Source organism: Vicia villosa, linkage group LG3, assembly GCF_029867415.1.
Source record: "Vicia villosa cultivar HV-30 ecotype Madison, WI linkage group LG3, Vvil1.0, whole genome shotgun sequence".
NCBI classification, from domain to species: domain Eukaryota; kingdom Viridiplantae; phylum Streptophyta; class Magnoliopsida; order Fabales; family Fabaceae; genus Vicia; species Vicia villosa.
The window spans coordinates 100,416,362-100,433,251 of NC_081182.1; the positions used below are offsets into that span (position 1 = coordinate 100,416,362).

At 33.0% G+C, this 16,890-nt stretch overlaps 1 protein-coding gene across 1 annotated transcript; it reads left to right on the forward strand.

The window, feature by feature from the left end:
• Positions 1-15,053: 15,053 nt before the first annotated feature.
• LOC131658665 (uncharacterized) lies at positions 15,054-16,385 on the forward strand. The gene has a single exon (XM_058927934.1). It carries the CDS (start codon positions 15,054-15,056, stop codon positions 16,383-16,385), a length of 1,332 nt encoding a protein of 443 aa, XP_058783917.1.
• The last annotated feature ends 505 nt before the right edge of the window (positions 16,386-16,890 follow it).

A 16,890-nucleotide genomic window follows, 5' to 3' on the forward strand; every position in this document is an offset into this window, starting at 1 on the left:
CTTCCTTTCTTAGTACCGTTTTCAGAACTTCCATGACCAGGCTCACTTGAGTCTTCAACTGACTGTTTTCCTCTTTTAGTGCATCCTGATTACAGATCAATTCTTGCATCTCCAACATAAGATGACCCATTTGTTCCTTCATCTCATCCATTTCCTCTTGGAGTTGTTCCATAGTTGATCTTGGAGTTGTGGCGGTGAGAAGTCAAATCTGTTGTTGATCTTGAAATCTGAGTGGAAAGGGTCCCATAAGTCTCTGAAAGAACTATGAAATGCATGATAGTATGAATGCATGTTTCATTTATGAGAGATCCTAAAGTCTTTTCGCACTTTCCTTTTTCTTTTTCGGAATTAAAGCTTCTTTTTTTTTGTATAAAATATCTTTTCTTTTCTTTTTTTGATTTTCTATTTCCTTTTCTTTTACATATCTTTTCTTTTCTTTTCTTTTCTCTTTTTTTTGGAAATAGACTTTAGGATCTTTCATAAATGGAGTGGACAAAGCAATGATGTTATGCAATGCAAAAGCATGGGATCAACGGTCCATATAATCTTAGTAACCACTGTACAATCCTCTAAATAACTGATACAGGTCAAATGTCACAGGATCAAAGGTCTGACACCCTTTTTGAATACCAGGAAAACCAATAGTCATCAACAGAACAGAATAATCACCAATGGTACCTGTCATGTATATCCCTCCCCACTCACAGGTGAATCTAGGTCAAGGTAGGTCGATGGCTTCCAGCGTTATCATTTCTCCTGAAACACCATCATTGTCGCAAATACATGCCAACAACGGTATCTCATTTGAACCTCGACTGGTCGTGGGTCTCATGATCGCAATCAACAGAACCTGACATTCTGTTGGCGTCATGACTATCCACTCTGTCCTAGGTATCCTATGTGTCACTCTGGCCTGGGTATTGGGCCTTTTACCTCATAGAACATCCCACCCAACCTGCAAACAGTGAAAATATATGATCCCGAAGGGGATCCCAATCTAGTCCAGATGCATGCGGAAAATAAACATGATATGCAAGCGGGAAAGTAAACAGGACATGCGAAACATAAAATAAATACATAAAATAAATAAAGGCACGTATAGACAAAACATAGCACACCCAGTAAATAAACAAACAAACGGATAGGCTAGGATCGACTCACTAAGGATGGACCCGCAATAGGTCTAGCAACCTCCCCAGCAGAGTCGCCAGCTGTCGCACGCTCGCGAAAAATGAACAGAGTCGCCACCAATATATTTATCCCATAAGGGAAAGGAATATCAGAAAACCTAACAAAGGAAGGACAAGGGTCTTGCGACCAGAGAATCAAGGTACGGGAGTCGGTTACGCGAGGGGAAGGTATTAGCACCCCTCACGCCCATCGTACTCGATGGTATCCACCTATGTTTGTTTCTATCTAAAGGGTGTAAAACTATGTCTATGTCTAAATGCGAATGAATGCAAAATGTAGGGAAAATAAAGAATTGTACTCGCACGGGCCCTACCCCGCTGCCTACGTATCCTTTTCAGGAATCAGAGTTACCGTAGCTCGGCTCACGATTTTCTGTTTGTTTTTGTGTTTTTTAGTTGGGCGGCGTTAACGCTCGCGCTCTTGCATAAGGGATTGCCTAGGATGCAATGGAGCGGAGATAACGGTGCCCTTAGGCAAAAGAAAAAGAAATGATTGGTTTGTGTCTTTTAGGGTAGATGAGTGATGAACAGTTCCTAATACCGGGCCACTCACCACTTTCTCTACTTTGTTTTGAATTTGAACCATTGTTAGGTGTTTTAAGTGTTTTTGGTTGTGTGTTTTTTAAGGGAATTTACTTTGCGATTCGAATCACATAAAATGTATAATGATCGAGAAGCAGATTAGGGAATGAATCCCACTCACTTCCACCCCATTATGTAATGCTTGAGAAACAGATTAGAGAATGAATCTCACTCATTTCTCTCCCATTAATTAATGTTTGAGAAACAGATTAGGGAATGAATCCCACTCATTTCTCTCCCATTAAGTAGTGACCGAGAAACAGATTAGGGAATGAATCCCACTCGTTTCTATGCCACTAAGTGATTGAGAAACAGATTAGGGAATGAATCCCACTCATTTCTCTATCACTTTCTTATTGTGATTCGCATCTTCCTTTTATTAAGTATTTTAAAGAGTTGAAAAGAAAAAGAATGCAATAGGGAACTAATCCTAAATTCTAATCTAAGTCATTATATTCTAAGTCTAAGTCTTAATGATAACATGGGATAGGTTCTAAGAGAAGCATACAAGCGGTATAACAACATAGGCCTAAAATAAGGCCAAAAACTAATCAACAAAGTCACGCAACAAATATACAATCTCAACATGTAAATGATACAAAAGCAATTCAAACATTAGTGCAAAATTAAACTAAAAACTATTTTTTATGAGCTTTTTATGAAGGAAATTAAATGTTAAAATCAACCTAAAAAATTTCTACTATTTTTATGGCGTTTTTTATGAAGGAGAATTCAATTAAATGTCAAAATTAGTACTAGCCTAAAGCCTAAATTCTAATAAGCCTAAACTAGTATTTTTTATAAGGTTTTTATGAGAAAATTCTAAGACTAAAAATTACTCCTAAAATCATCTAAATCTACCTAGAAAATCATGACTTTTATTGTTTTATCAAAAGAAATTTAGTAACCAAAAACTATGTCAATACCTAAATTTTAACAAGAAAAAATGTGATCAAAGGGGGGTGCAATACTGAAGTCATGTTAACAAAGTAATTCGGACACTGGCCCACAGGAAAGGCCCAACAGAATTGTTTTTTTTGTCTCAGATTTTCTTTATGCCAAAAATATGATGGGCTTAGGGGGTGGCTATAGTAATTCGTTCTACACATGGCCCAAGCTGTTAATCCGTGGTCACTATTTCCCTTCAATTTGATCTACTCAGATTATTATTACCAACTATCCCCAAATATTTGCATTAATCCCAACTAATCTCAATTAAAACCAGCTAATTGCAATTAATCTCCTTAATTAATAAAAAAGATAGCAAAAGGGATTAGGGTTACCAATTGAGACGTATCAGCTTCCTTCCCCTTTCAGACTCAGATGCGGCGAAATTCTTCTCTTCTCCGATCTCGATCTCGATTCGCCGCCGTGAGAATGTAACAACTTTGTCCCTCATCTCCCTTTGCTCATTTCTCTTGATTTCTCCCTTCATACACCTCCGATTTCGTCTCAATTCTCTTTCGTCTTCGACTCAAACCCTTCGCTTCTCCTATGTTCCGACCTCAATAATTTGCGAACCTACCGTGCTTATGGACCGTTGGATATGCGGAGGATGATATTGGATTCTTTGTCGCAGCGGTGTTGTTATAGATGAAATACCACGAGCAAAATCAATGGATGAAAATTTTTAGTTATGCCGTGCGGATGCGAGTGAGGTTGAAGATTTGTTCTCGAATTTGACACAAGTTCACGTGAATGTCGATGCGTTTCTAGAGATCGCTACGTGGAGGAATTGAACTCGCAGGTATTGCAAAGTTAACGTTGACGCATAGATGAGATTAAAGATTCAATCGGAACCAAATTCTTTCATGCTTCTGTTAGGATTTTCTTCTCTTGAAATTCTGCCGTGAGCTTTATCTTGCAATTTTCTGTTTCTTGAATTTGTTACAGGTTGGTGTATGGTGATGAAGATGATGAGTGAACGATGAAGGTTGAAGGTTGATGATGGTGGATTCTGTTAGAGGTTCAGAGAGAGCATTGAAGGTGGAGGATTGAGAATGAAGAAGAGGGGATTGAGATGGAGCGAAGCCGAGTGAAAAGAAGGAGAAGTGAAGAAGATGGTGAGGAAGTGAAGAAGATTGTGAAAGTGATGATGATCAGAATGGTGGAAGTTCAGAAATGGTGAAGAAATGGTGAATGGCTCGAGAGACTGAAATGAAGGTCAAGGGGAAGATTATATAGAGGTTAGCTCACTTCGTTTTTCTGTTATACTCCTCAATAATTCTGTTAGTAGCTGTTATGAGAGACTTAGAAAAATCGGTTACAATTCTGTTATGTTGGTTGGGAGTTGGTTACAGATCTGTTTGGACAGTTAGGAATTCTATTATTTTTGTTTGATAACTGTTAGCTACATTGGGAAATGAAAGTTAGTTAGGTTGTTTTCTGTTTTGTTAGTTATAGGAGGTAGGAAGTTGCTGGCTGAATGTTAGTTACAAGTGGTTTTTCGGTTATATTCTGTTATGGGTCTGTTGTAAAACTGTTAGAGGTTAGTTAGATGGAGGTTATTAGTTAGAAACTGAAGTTACTTGAAGGGAAGGGGAAGTTGGTCACATGGCAGTTTGTTAAAGGTTTGTGAACTAACTATTATTATTTTTGAGAGGAAATTCAGTTGCAAGCTCTGTTAGTTAGGAGAGGTCAAACAAGATAGTTTAGTAGAAGGTTAGAAATTGTTAATTGAACTATCATGAAATTGATTTATTGTATCAGTGGTGCTGAATGTATTGGCTGCAACTTGTTGCACTGTTTTTGTTTTCAAATCACCCTTGTTCTTGAGTGTCTACGGATGCATAAGCTGATGCCGTTCATGTTACAGTTCTGTTTTGAATGCAGAGTTCTCTAACGACAAGTTTCTTTTGCTTTTCCATTCTCGCTTTCTGAACTAGTGTATGTTGGATCCTGTTGAACATATTCGGATTTGTCATGAGATGAGGTTTTGAATTGTGAATGTATGGATTTTGGTTCTTTGTAATGAACTCAGTGCGGTTCGGTTAGTGTGGTAAATGGGCAATGTATTTTGACTTGTATGCTGATTTTGAAATGGTATGGATCATGGTGTATTAATATGTCGAGTGTATGATTTGTGGGTTATGCAGGGTTATGTATATGGATGTTTGTGGAACTGTTGTGAACGGAAATAGTTGTTTGTTATGGTTTGAACTAGTACTGATGCTGTTTGAATTTTAGGTTAGAGTGAAAATGATGTTAGGATTATTGTTTGGGTAGTTTGAAGGCTGGGTTCAAGTTGAATATGGTACAGGGACTGATTGTGTATTTCAAATGCTGCTGTTAGTTTATTTTTGGGGTTCTGGTTTGATGTATATTTTTTTGAGTTTTTTGAACTGAATCAAGGATGCAATGATGTGGCCTCTCAAGTTGGTTCAAATGGTGATCCGAAACATGGTCTAACATAGGTGTATATGCATTGTTTTGCAGGTTCCGTATTTTGGCGGAGTGCACTTGGCATGACAAAGCTCGAAGTGACTCATTGAGCTTTAAAGCTTTGAAGATCATGGAACGAACCTTGATGTCGGCGCGTTATAAGCATTGAATCACTTTCGTTGATGAAGCATGAATTGTGCCATGAAGGATGAAGCTGAAGCCGAGATTTTTCTAATGTACTTCCCATGTATTGGTGGTGAAATATGGTGTAAACCTTCTATTCAATGTAGCTTCGTGATGGAATATATAATGTAATTTGAATCTTGACTTTGTAATGGAATTTTGACATTCGTGAAACTGTAGCAACCTTTCTTTAAACTCCAATTTGGGAATTGTCACTTTTCTCCAATGATCAAATTTATTAGAACTTTGAACATCCTCACTTGATGGTGTGAATGCCAAACATAGCCCAGAAACATAATGATAGCCAATCCTCCAACATATGGAGGATTAAAATAAGCGGTCAACCAAAGTCCATTCACGAGTTTATATCCTCAACTGTTCTCCTCTTTTAGATGCTAAACAAAGCGATCATAAACAGGACAAACGTAGTAAAATTTTACTTTAACCAAGAGGTCCATTGCAACACTTTATTCAAACTTTGATCAAGCAACTTGCATTACAAGTCACAAAAACCTTAACCCTTTTTCGCCTTGGCCGTATATAGATGAAGAAAAGTAACTTGAGGTGTTTGAGAGGAAATAAACCTTAGCTCCTAAGATCCTCAGTTGAACCTCTTATTCCATAGTCAAATGTCCAAAGATTAAACAGATGAATCAAGCTGGAGAGGAGTAGAAACCCTAATTTCCAAGACCCTTGATCTTGAGCCAAATTTATTGATCAATGAATGCATGAGTCATGTTAATGTCCTAATGGAGATATGCACATGAATGAAAAGCCTAAGCCAGTTAAAAATTAAAGGGTAGGACAAATTTGGGGTATGACAGAAAGTATTTTGAGTATTGTACAAACAAAAATTTGGGAATTAGTCCGAAGATTAATTTATATATAGGAGAATCATGAGTATGCTACTTAAATAAAATATTAATTTAGAATAAAATTTTGTTTGTTAATGTTCTAATTATTAAACTGCTATCATAACAACTAGTTTTGTTTGTGAAGTGATCCCAAGAATTGTTTGTTGTTCCCTAATCATGGAAGCAATCAAAAGCAATAATATAAGAAAAGGAATAGAAAATCCATATCCTATACTGCTAGATTTCAATAATATAAGAATTATTTGTTTGCTATACTGTTATATCATTTTAGGAGATCGGTGTTACGCAACGCTGTCCGAGATTCACATAAACTCTAGTACTTTACACCAACAATGCACTTGGAACATGTGTATATGAAGTTAAAACTGAATTTGACTGACAAATAGAAATTTTTAGGTAACATAGTTTACATCATCATTAGTTTTCTCGCAACAACATAATTGGGATCCCTAAATGGTTTTATGTTAATTATTTTATATTGTTGTATGATTATGATAGATACAACTGTGTTATTTTGAACAATGTTACTGTGTCACTACATGAAGAAACTCGTGTAAATATGGTTGCATAGTTTAGTATTAAATTTGCACATTATTTAATTAGATAAATATGCGTTAGTGTTTTATACTGCTATATCATATGAAAAACTTGGTTTTTTGGTTGTGTTATGTTTTCCTTGTTTGGTGATAGAGCAAGTAAGGAAAACCCACCTTCTTTGTGTTATCTCAATTTTCTTGATTGTTAAATTTATTGTGTAATTACATTGTTGGAGTACACTTCATTAGTAAGGTGTGTGAATGGATCGTTTGGGGCTGAGTTGCTTTGGTCAATAGCAGTTACTGCCTATTTAACTAGTAGGAGGTTTTGTATTGATATTTGATTTTACTCAACTTGTTCTAATATTGTATCTGTAGGCTTAGTTTTGGGGTAATCTGCCAGCAATAGAATTTTGTATGATATATTATATTGATCAGTGTGGGTCTGTTTATTTAATGTAGGCAAAATCAGAAGTTGCACAATGGATGACAAAACTTATTTCTAATTATGACAAGTTGTCCATTGCATGTGGAGATGACAGGGCCACTGGAGAAAAAGTTATGAAAGATGAAGATATTCGACAAAATCATCCACTCAATCGTGAGTCAGAGTCCATTGAAACTAGTGAGCAAGCAACATTAGAGAGTTTGCAAGAGGGAGGAAATGATCAAGATGTTACTTCTCCTGAGGTGCGAATTCCACAAGAACCTAAAGCTAAAAGATCTAAAAAGGCTCAAGATGAAGCTGAAATTGAAATTTTGTGAACAAGGTTGGAAACGATCAAGATGTTACTTCTCCTTATGTTTGGTCAAGGTCGTTCATCAAGGTAATTCATCTATTTTTTGAACATTTTTCCATATACTTACTAATTCTATTGAAAGCATATATTGATGGTAACTTATTATTTTTGTTTGAATATCGAAGGAATTTGTGAGATGATGGAAGAGAGAAGTCAAGAATATGTGACTGATGTTGCAAAAGTTGTATTCGAATACATTATCTTGAATTGTAACTAATTTTGACCTATGTGATGCTTATGAAAATTGGAAAAACTTTCTTGAATTGTAACTAACTAGTATGTAACCCGCGCGTTGCGCGGTTGGTCCATAATATATTATTATTGTATATAATACTTTAAACTTCAAAATTCTAGATTATTGATTTGTTTGTAGAACGTTTTAAATGAATTTATTTAAGTAATTATTATATGTAGTTTTATAAACCCTAACGAAAAAGTTGATTTTTAAAAATAATAGAGGATCAATTGATTATGTTTATAGTATTTTTTTTATAATGAGTTTATTCGAATAATTATTATATATAAGTTTATTACAATATTTGAGAATATGTTGAATTTTAAGGAGTAATAAAAAAGATAGATGTAATTGTAAATAATATAAAAATTACATTAAAATTTATCAATTAGTTTATATCTTAAAAATTTAATTATTTTAGTGAATGAATAATATATATAACAACAACTTGATTGGTTGTCACTTAAACAGTTAAAATTTCTACCAATAATAATTAAGAAATATAATTACAAATTTTTTAATAGTCATCAATTATAGGTTTAGAATTTGAATTGATATATAATTGTCATTTAAACGTTTAAATTTTTATCAATAATAAGTAAGAAATATAATTTCAGAATTTCTAATAGTAATGAATTATAATTTTACGATTTGAATTGATATTAAATTATAGTTTGGTGGTAACTCCAAAGTATAGTAAAGTGAAATTTTAATTTTTTTTAGAGTTACAATTTAAATTGATAAATAATCATAAATATAGAGAAAAATATTTTAATATCTTTAATAAATCATTAATGGTTGAATAGAAATGTAGATTCATAGAATACTACAATTACAATGAAAAAAAAAAAACAAAACTTCATAACAATTAAAATGAAAATTAAATATTGTCAATATGCACTAATTATAGTGTAAAAATCTTGATTGTTAGAAATAGTTTGTCTAAAACAAATAGAATTTTTTTTATAAAGAATAAAAACATCAATCATTTCATGTTGTTAAACCACAAAAATATATTGAAATTAAGATTAAGAAAATTAATCCAAAGAAAAATAATACGTGGAAGAAGTCATAATCTAATTGGTATGGTTATATTAGAAAGAAATCATAAGTGGAAGCATGAAATTAAACAAAAATAATAATCTAACTGGAATGATTATATATGGACGAAGCATGTGTATTATAGTTCTAAAAACTTGGCTATCTAAATGATTACAAAAGTCATATATTTTAATATTCATTTTAAGGTTATTCATAGAAGTCGATAAACTTTTAAATTGGAAGGCCGATAAATTTATGTGCATCTTTATTATAAAGACACTAAATAAAATATATGTATATCCTAAAGAAAATATAAGTAGTGTCATTCTAGAATTGTGAAGAAAGAGGAAGGTAATTAAAAAAAACTAAAAATCAATACAAAAAATAAAAATATCTTAACATAAGCATATGTATTATAGTTTCTAGAATTTAGATTCTCTAGATGATTGCAAGAGAGTGTATTTCAATATTCGTTCTAAGGTTGTTGTTTGTAGGAGCTTGTACCAATTAGAGTGTCATTCAAATTGCAAAAGGTTAAATATGTAACCCCTTGTAATGTTAGCGAGTTTTGTTTTTAGCCCCTGGTAAAGTTTTTTTTTGCAATCCCCCCTTGTAATTTCTAGATTCCCTCAAGGGACCCCCTTGACTGCCACATTGCAGCAAAGATTCTCTCTTGGTGCCTACGTGGCAGTCCACGTGGATTTTTTAAAATTATTTTATAATTCCACGTGGAATAATTTTTTTTTTAATTTTTTAAATTTTTTTGTAACATCCCTAATTACTAGTCACCACTAATTATGCTAATGTTGGTAATTAGACGTGATTATGGTGGTTGATAATTAGAGGAGGGTGATTAGAATGGAGTTAGTAAGATTACTCTTGTGTAAGATTTAAGAGAAGATTAGTAAGGTAATGACTTGGTCAAGTGAAGATAACATGATTAGTAAATAAGGATTAAGTCTTAATCCAAGAGCTAATCTAGAAGTGGCATCATTAGTAATTAAGCCTTAGTGTCAAAGGCATTTGGGTAATTGAATGGAATATTATTTAAGTCAGAAACCAAGAGAAAAACCTCATTATCTCATTTCCATTATCTCTCTAAAAATCAGAATTTAAAGAGAAGAAAGAGTTTAGAGAGTGAGAGATTGGGAGAAGGAGATGAAGAAAAGAAGAAGAAGAAGAAGATGTCCATTTTCATCAAACCTCTATGGATTCATGTGCAAGATGTTTGAGGATAACAAGGTTTTGACCTCATGAATCAAGCTTGGTTTAGTAGTCACCTTCCTCTCTCCATCAATCAACAGAAGTCGGAATCTTCATCATCAATAAGGTGAGTTCCATTAGTTAGGAACTTGGGGTAGAATTTGGGAACCTAGCATGATTAAGGGTTTAGATTATGATCAATACTTTACATGTTGATTTTATGGATGAAATATGTGTTCTTTTGATGCTTTTGTATGTCGTGGAATGTTAATATATGATGAGATTCGTATTTGGATTGTTGCGGAACCTATGGATGAGTTAGAACACTATTGGAACTAGTTTTATGCAAGAAAAATGTGATTTTTGCTTCTGGTTCAGTAAGCAATCGATTGCAGGGGTCAAGCAATCAATTGCACTGTGAAAAATTGGCATTCTGTGCTTCTGGTTCAGTCAGCAATCGATTGCACACCAGTGCAAATCGATTGCACACCAGTGCAAATCGATTGCACCTGACAGAAAATCATCCCTTTACTGTTTCGACCATAACTGGAGTTCCGTAACTCATAATTGGGCGCCGTCGGAGGCATTGGAAAGCTAACGGAAAGGGCTACGAGATACTTAAGCTTCCACAACATTATCATACTATTAATTATTAATCCAATCCTTGTGAATATTCTTGTACATTGATTAGTAAAGATAAGGCTTGGATAATTGATTTGTTAATCATTCTAAAGGCCTTCGTGCCCGAGTGTTCCTTCAACTAGGTTGTAGACATCATGGAATGAGCGGTGATAGAAAATAAAAGCTAGCTACGTACACTAAAGATGTTGAGGTCTTATAGCTTGTGAAGCTAACCATGTGAAACCAATAGGCGAGGAGGTCTTACAACTTGGTGAAACTTGTGTACGTCGATTAACAAAATATGGATATGGTAAGGTGAACCTTAGGATACCTAAACCAATATATATGAACAGATGCTAACTTGATATTCCTTTTTTCTATCAAGCGACGACTTCCAAAATCCTACAATCTAATGGTGTAGTAAGTATGAGACGAGGGGTTAGAGAACAAACATAAGGATAGTAACTGCGAGTAGGAATGTTACATATATGTTGGCTATTTCTTGTGAAGTATTTCCAAGGATACCCCTGTGCCACATATATTGCAGGCATTCCTCGAGTGTGTGATCTCAGGAACGGGCCGTGCTCCGTAGTTCAGGAGCTATTCTTCGGGGATGAACTCCCGGAGATGTGGGCCACACCTTCTCCTTTTGTCATCTCCTTGAGGGTGAATTTCTATGTGAGATTCGGGCCCTGGGATATTGGAGAAGTTGAATCGTGCGATGCGATTCAATGTCGATTCCATGGTTCTCTATAGTCATATGATTTACTTACCATGTAGATTGAAAAGGTATGCTTTTAGGTCTTGTTTCCGAGAGCAGATAGGCAGGTAATCCCGGAATACCAGACCTTGAGGGTAGCTCCTGACAGAAGGTTGGCAGGTAAATCTGGAAGACCTATTCTGGAGGAAACATGTACCTGATATCCGAACAAGTGATAGGTTCTCAGAGAATCCAATCGGGTGGTCAGTGGACACTCAATCGTGGTGCTACGAGTTAATAGGCTTTCCTGTACTTGATAGTGATGAAACCTTAGAATCTGAGATGGATCTGTAGTTTATGTATGTACCCAGTAGAGCCGAGAGGACCCGTAAGATAGGGGAACTCACTGAGATTTAGTAATCTCGCCCCATTCATCTCATTATTTTTCAGGTACTGTGCAAGATCGAGTTTTTCTAGATGCTTGGATTGAGAGCTTTTGATCGGATACTGTGAAGATTGTACCTGATCCTTTCTTCCGCTGTGTATCTTTATCATTGTGTAGACATATTCATTGTATTGTATCCATCTTCGTGATTATTTAGAAATGTATACAGCTTATATTCATATTTCTGACTTTTGTATGTACTCAATACCAGTTATTAATTTGTTTCAGAATAGCCGTTTCATAAAACTCTTCATTTTATACACATTAATTTTGGCAATAATTAAAAAAATTGTAACAGATTTTTGTTTCAGAAATAAATTGTAATTAAAATACAATATAATGAAACTCTTTATGAATGGCCTTTCATAAGACTCTTCATTTTATACTCATTAATTTTGACAATAATTTTAAAAATTGAAACTGATTTTTTTTTCAAAAATAAATTGTAATTAAAATATCATATAATGATGATAACATTAAAAAATAAAATAAAATAATTATATAAGTTAGTAATTATTAATCAAATACTTTATATAAATTTTAAATTACTTAATTTTTAAAAAAATATGTGTAAAACTATTATTAAAAAGTTTATTGATATTTATCAAAAAAATATTATTGGTAGATTTTAAGAATAGAATAATATAATAACAATGTAAATAAAATTAAAAGTTATAATAAAAAATTAATTAATTATTAGATTAAAATCTACCTTTTAACATTCTTTTTTATTTTATATACTTATACTTGATTTCTTTTATTTTTTTAATTTTTTTACGGAGTATTCATTGTTAATTTTTTTATTTTTTATTTTTTTATATTATCATAATTGTAGTGTATTAGTTATAATTTTAGTAATTATTAATATAAAATTTATAAAACATTTTTACTTTTTGAATTAAATTAAAAAGTATGAAGAGTTTTAAGCAGTGTTTTAAAACCGGATCGGTCATCAAACCGGTGAGGGTATTAGGTCAGTGGTTCATTGGTTGAATCATTGGGTCACTAGTCGAACAGCATGACTAAATCGGATTTAACCAGATAGTCGATTGAATAAACCGGTCTCTATTGTAATACTATATATTTATTAAATCGATCGAACCGGATGACTCAGTCTTTAAAAAATATCACAAAACCTACAAAATTTTAAATTTCTAAAATATCATAATTTCACATGTTTATTTTTTACTTTCAAATTTTAAATGTAATCATCGCTCACAACAAAATAATACAAAATATAAATTTAAATAAATTTTAAGCCAGGTCTAATTTCAAACAAGGGAAAAGTTGTTCCAAATAAGGTTTGAACAAAGTCTAATTATATTTTAAAAATTTAAAAAAAACTCATGAAAACGGCATTGTTTTGTGCGGAAAAAAAGAGCATGCATTTGAACCACCAGTTCATCAATTTTTTTCGATTTTGACCGATTTTGCCCGGTTCTCATCGGTTCAATAGCATATATGGTTCAGCAATGAGACCAGACCGGTGACTCCTCCGATTCCCAGTTTGACTGACTGGTTCGGTCTGATTTGTAAAACAGTGGTTTTAAGAGTTTCATTTTTTTTAATTTATAACTAATATTAAAAAAAAATATATGAATCGTATTATTATCATTATTATTATTATTATTCATATCTCATAAATTATATCAATTTTAAGATATTAAAATAATATCAATTTTTTTTTAATTTGAAAAGAATGGGAGATTGACACATATGCTAATTTGTCTAGGGTTGCCGTCATGAAAACTTTAAATTTAAAATTAGTTATTAAAATTATTTTTACATTTGTCATTTGTGGTTTAAATTTATTATTTTGATTAATTAAGTATTTCAAAATCTATATAAAAATATGAATAAAGTAGTAAATAATTTTATTCTTACTTGATTTCTTTTTTTTTTAAACTTTTTACTGAGTAGTAATTATTAATATATTTAGCTTTTGTTTTTTTTTCTACATTTTATATTATTATAATTGTAGTGTAATAGTTATAATTTTAGTGATTATTAGTATAAAATTTATTAAATATTTTTATTTTTTGAATTAAATTAAAAAATGTGAAGAGTTTTGTGAGTTTTATTTTTTTAGTTTATAACTAATATTTAAATAAGAATATGATTTGAATTAAATTAAAAAGTGTGAAGAGTTTTATGAGTTTTATTTTTTAATTTATACTTAATTTGAAATAAGAATATGAATAGTATTATTATCATTATTATTAATCATATCTTATAAATTGTGTTAATTTTAAGATATTAAGTAGATATCAATTTTATTAATTTTTTAATTTGAAAAAAATGGGAGATTGACACATAAGTTTTTAGCTAGGATTTTATCTAAGGTTGTCATCATAACAACCTTAGATTTTTATTAAGTAGATAGATAGATAGATTTTGACCTATGAGATGCTTATGAAAATTGTGAAACTCTTTCTACATTGCAGAGAGTTATCAAAAAGAAAGATGTTATCTGAAATAGTATTATTTGTCTTTGTCAATTTAATTGATTTTAAGAAATTTTTACTATATTTTCACTGATTTTAAATTTCAAGAATAAAATAAGAAATATTGTCAATAGTTTTATTTAGAGAAATTTATCAACTTTTTTTTTGTATTTTTAAATTAATAATGAAATAAAAACAATATATGTATATATATATTTAGAAAATTTAAATTTTTTTATTATTATTTTATCAATTTTTTTTCGAATTATATGTAGTTAAATTTTAAATTTTTTTATTAGATATCATTTTTAATTTTATCTAAAAAAATTTATCAGTTTTTTGAAGTTTTCAAATTAATAATAAAATAAAAAATAATATAATTTTTAAAATATATTACTATTTTATCAAGTTTTTTTATATTTATTTTAAATAATTTTATCTATAACTATATATAAAGGGGATACAAGATTTTGGGCTGGCTCTTTTTTCATTCCTATAATACCCTATATTTTTTAGTTAATTACAGTAAATAAACAATTATTTAATTTATTTTTTATTAAAAAAAACAAAAAAAAAACAAAAAACTGGCATAAAAAAGTAAAACTGCTTCAAGTTACTCGGTGGTTTTTTTTTATCACATTTATAACAACAAAATAATTGTTAAATTCATCTATTTCTTAATCAAGTCATTGGTAGTTATAACCATTCTATTTCTTCTCAATATCCTGCTAGTTGCTTCCATTTTGAGCTATGGTTCTCCGCCTTCTCTCTAGGCTTCTTCCCCATCTTTAACCTATCTTCTAACCCTATTGCCGCCATGAACTTCCTAGATCTCTTCCCTGAAGCTGTTGCAACTGACATACCACCCTCCTCCATCTTAGTTACAGATCCATATTCCAATCCTGTTTCAGAAGAAAATAAATTGAAATCCAAAAAATCTTTTGTCGAAGCCATCTCTAATGTCTGTGTCATTCCTACCAGTCAGCTTCCCATTCCCTGTGTCAAAGGAGATAGAATCTCGATTATGATTCCTGAAGATGAATACCTTTTGGGGCTGGAATCATGTAAGCACAACCTACATGGTAGAATCCTCTGGCCTAAAGGTTCCACACCCTTCACAGTTCAACAACTCAAGACCAAGCTTCTGTCTTTGTGGAGTTCTCTCCAGAAATGGGGAGTCACCTCCCTTGGCAAGGGATTTTTCGAGTTCTCCTTCTCCAGTCTGGAAGATGTTCGTCGCGTCAGAGCTTCCCCTGCTTGGAACCTTAACCCGGGTATCCTCAAGCTTTTCCCCTGGACTAAAGATTTTGTTCCATCCAACATGAATCAGAGTTCTGCACAAGTCTGGGTCCGCATTCATGGCCTTGCCCAGGAATATTGGAGACCAAAAATTCTGTTTACCATTGCTAGTAGCATAGGTACACCCATTTGCATTGATTCATCTTCTAACAAACCCCTTCTGGATCGTCCTTTCGGTCACTTTGTCCGCGTTTTGGTTGATATTGATCTTATGAAGGAGCTCAGGGACAAAGTTCTTATTGAGCGAACCGGTTTTGCATTCTTCGTAGACTTAGAGTATGAGAAGCTTCTGGATTTTTGTGATTATTGCAAATACCCGGGTCACACAGTTCACTCCCGCAGAAGAAAGAAAGCTGCTGAACAACAGTCCACAGTAAAAAATGATGCTCAACAAAACTTTGCCAAAGATAACAATCAGAACAAACACAATTCTCAACCCCCCTTGATGAATAAAGGTAAGGAGCCTTTGATCGATAAGACCCCTCAGCTGGGAGCTGAAACTAGTGGAGTTCTCAAAGACAAGGTTGCCTTTCGAGACCCTAATCTCTCGACGCCCGTGGAGATCAGCAAACATGTCGGACCTTCTTCTGGAGGGGTGCTGAACAATAATGCGATTTTAATTCCAACTGCAGAGATAGATGATCCTATTTTAGTTGATTTAAATGCGCAGGCAAAGATTCTTAAGGCTGCTGCAGTTCTCAACCAGCTGGAGATTTCAAGTTCAGACTCTGAGTTCGTGGTGGAAACTCAGTTGGCTGCCACAAATAACCTGATCGATAATAATCATAATACTGCTAACAATTTTCTCAATGATTCTTGGGATAATTTGGCTTCTAAGGCTCATATTTAGGGGTCTTCAGGAGAGGAGGATGGGCTTTTCAAAGAAGTTATCACCAAATCTCAGAAGAAGAAGACTAGGAAAAAAACAAAATCTAAGGAGGTTTCAGTCACCAGATCTAGAGCTGGTTCTGGCAAATCTTCCCAATGAAGTGTCTTTTCTGGAACATACGGGGAATAGCTAACTCCCCTTCAAATTAGCTCTTAAGGACCTCATCAAAACTCACAACCCGGATTTCTGTCTTATTGCTGAACCGTGGATGAATCTTGTTCAGTTTCCGCCTTCTTTCTGGCATCGTCTTAACATGAAGTTGTTTGCCGTCAACAGTAGAGACAACCTCATTCCTAACCTTTGGTGCATATGCAAAAATAACATTGACCCTATGATTCACAGTATTACAGATCAACTCGTTTCCTTTTCCTTTATGGCTGACAACAAATGTTACGGCATTGCCGCTATCTATGCTTCTACCTGCCACATTAAAAGAAGGTCGCTTTGGGAGGATTTAAACCAGGTT

Coding starts and splice junctions, on each gene's coding strand:
- LOC131658665 (XM_058927934.1), top strand. CDS start 15,054: ATGAACTTCCTAGATCTCTTCCCTGAAGCTGTTGCAACTGACATACCA.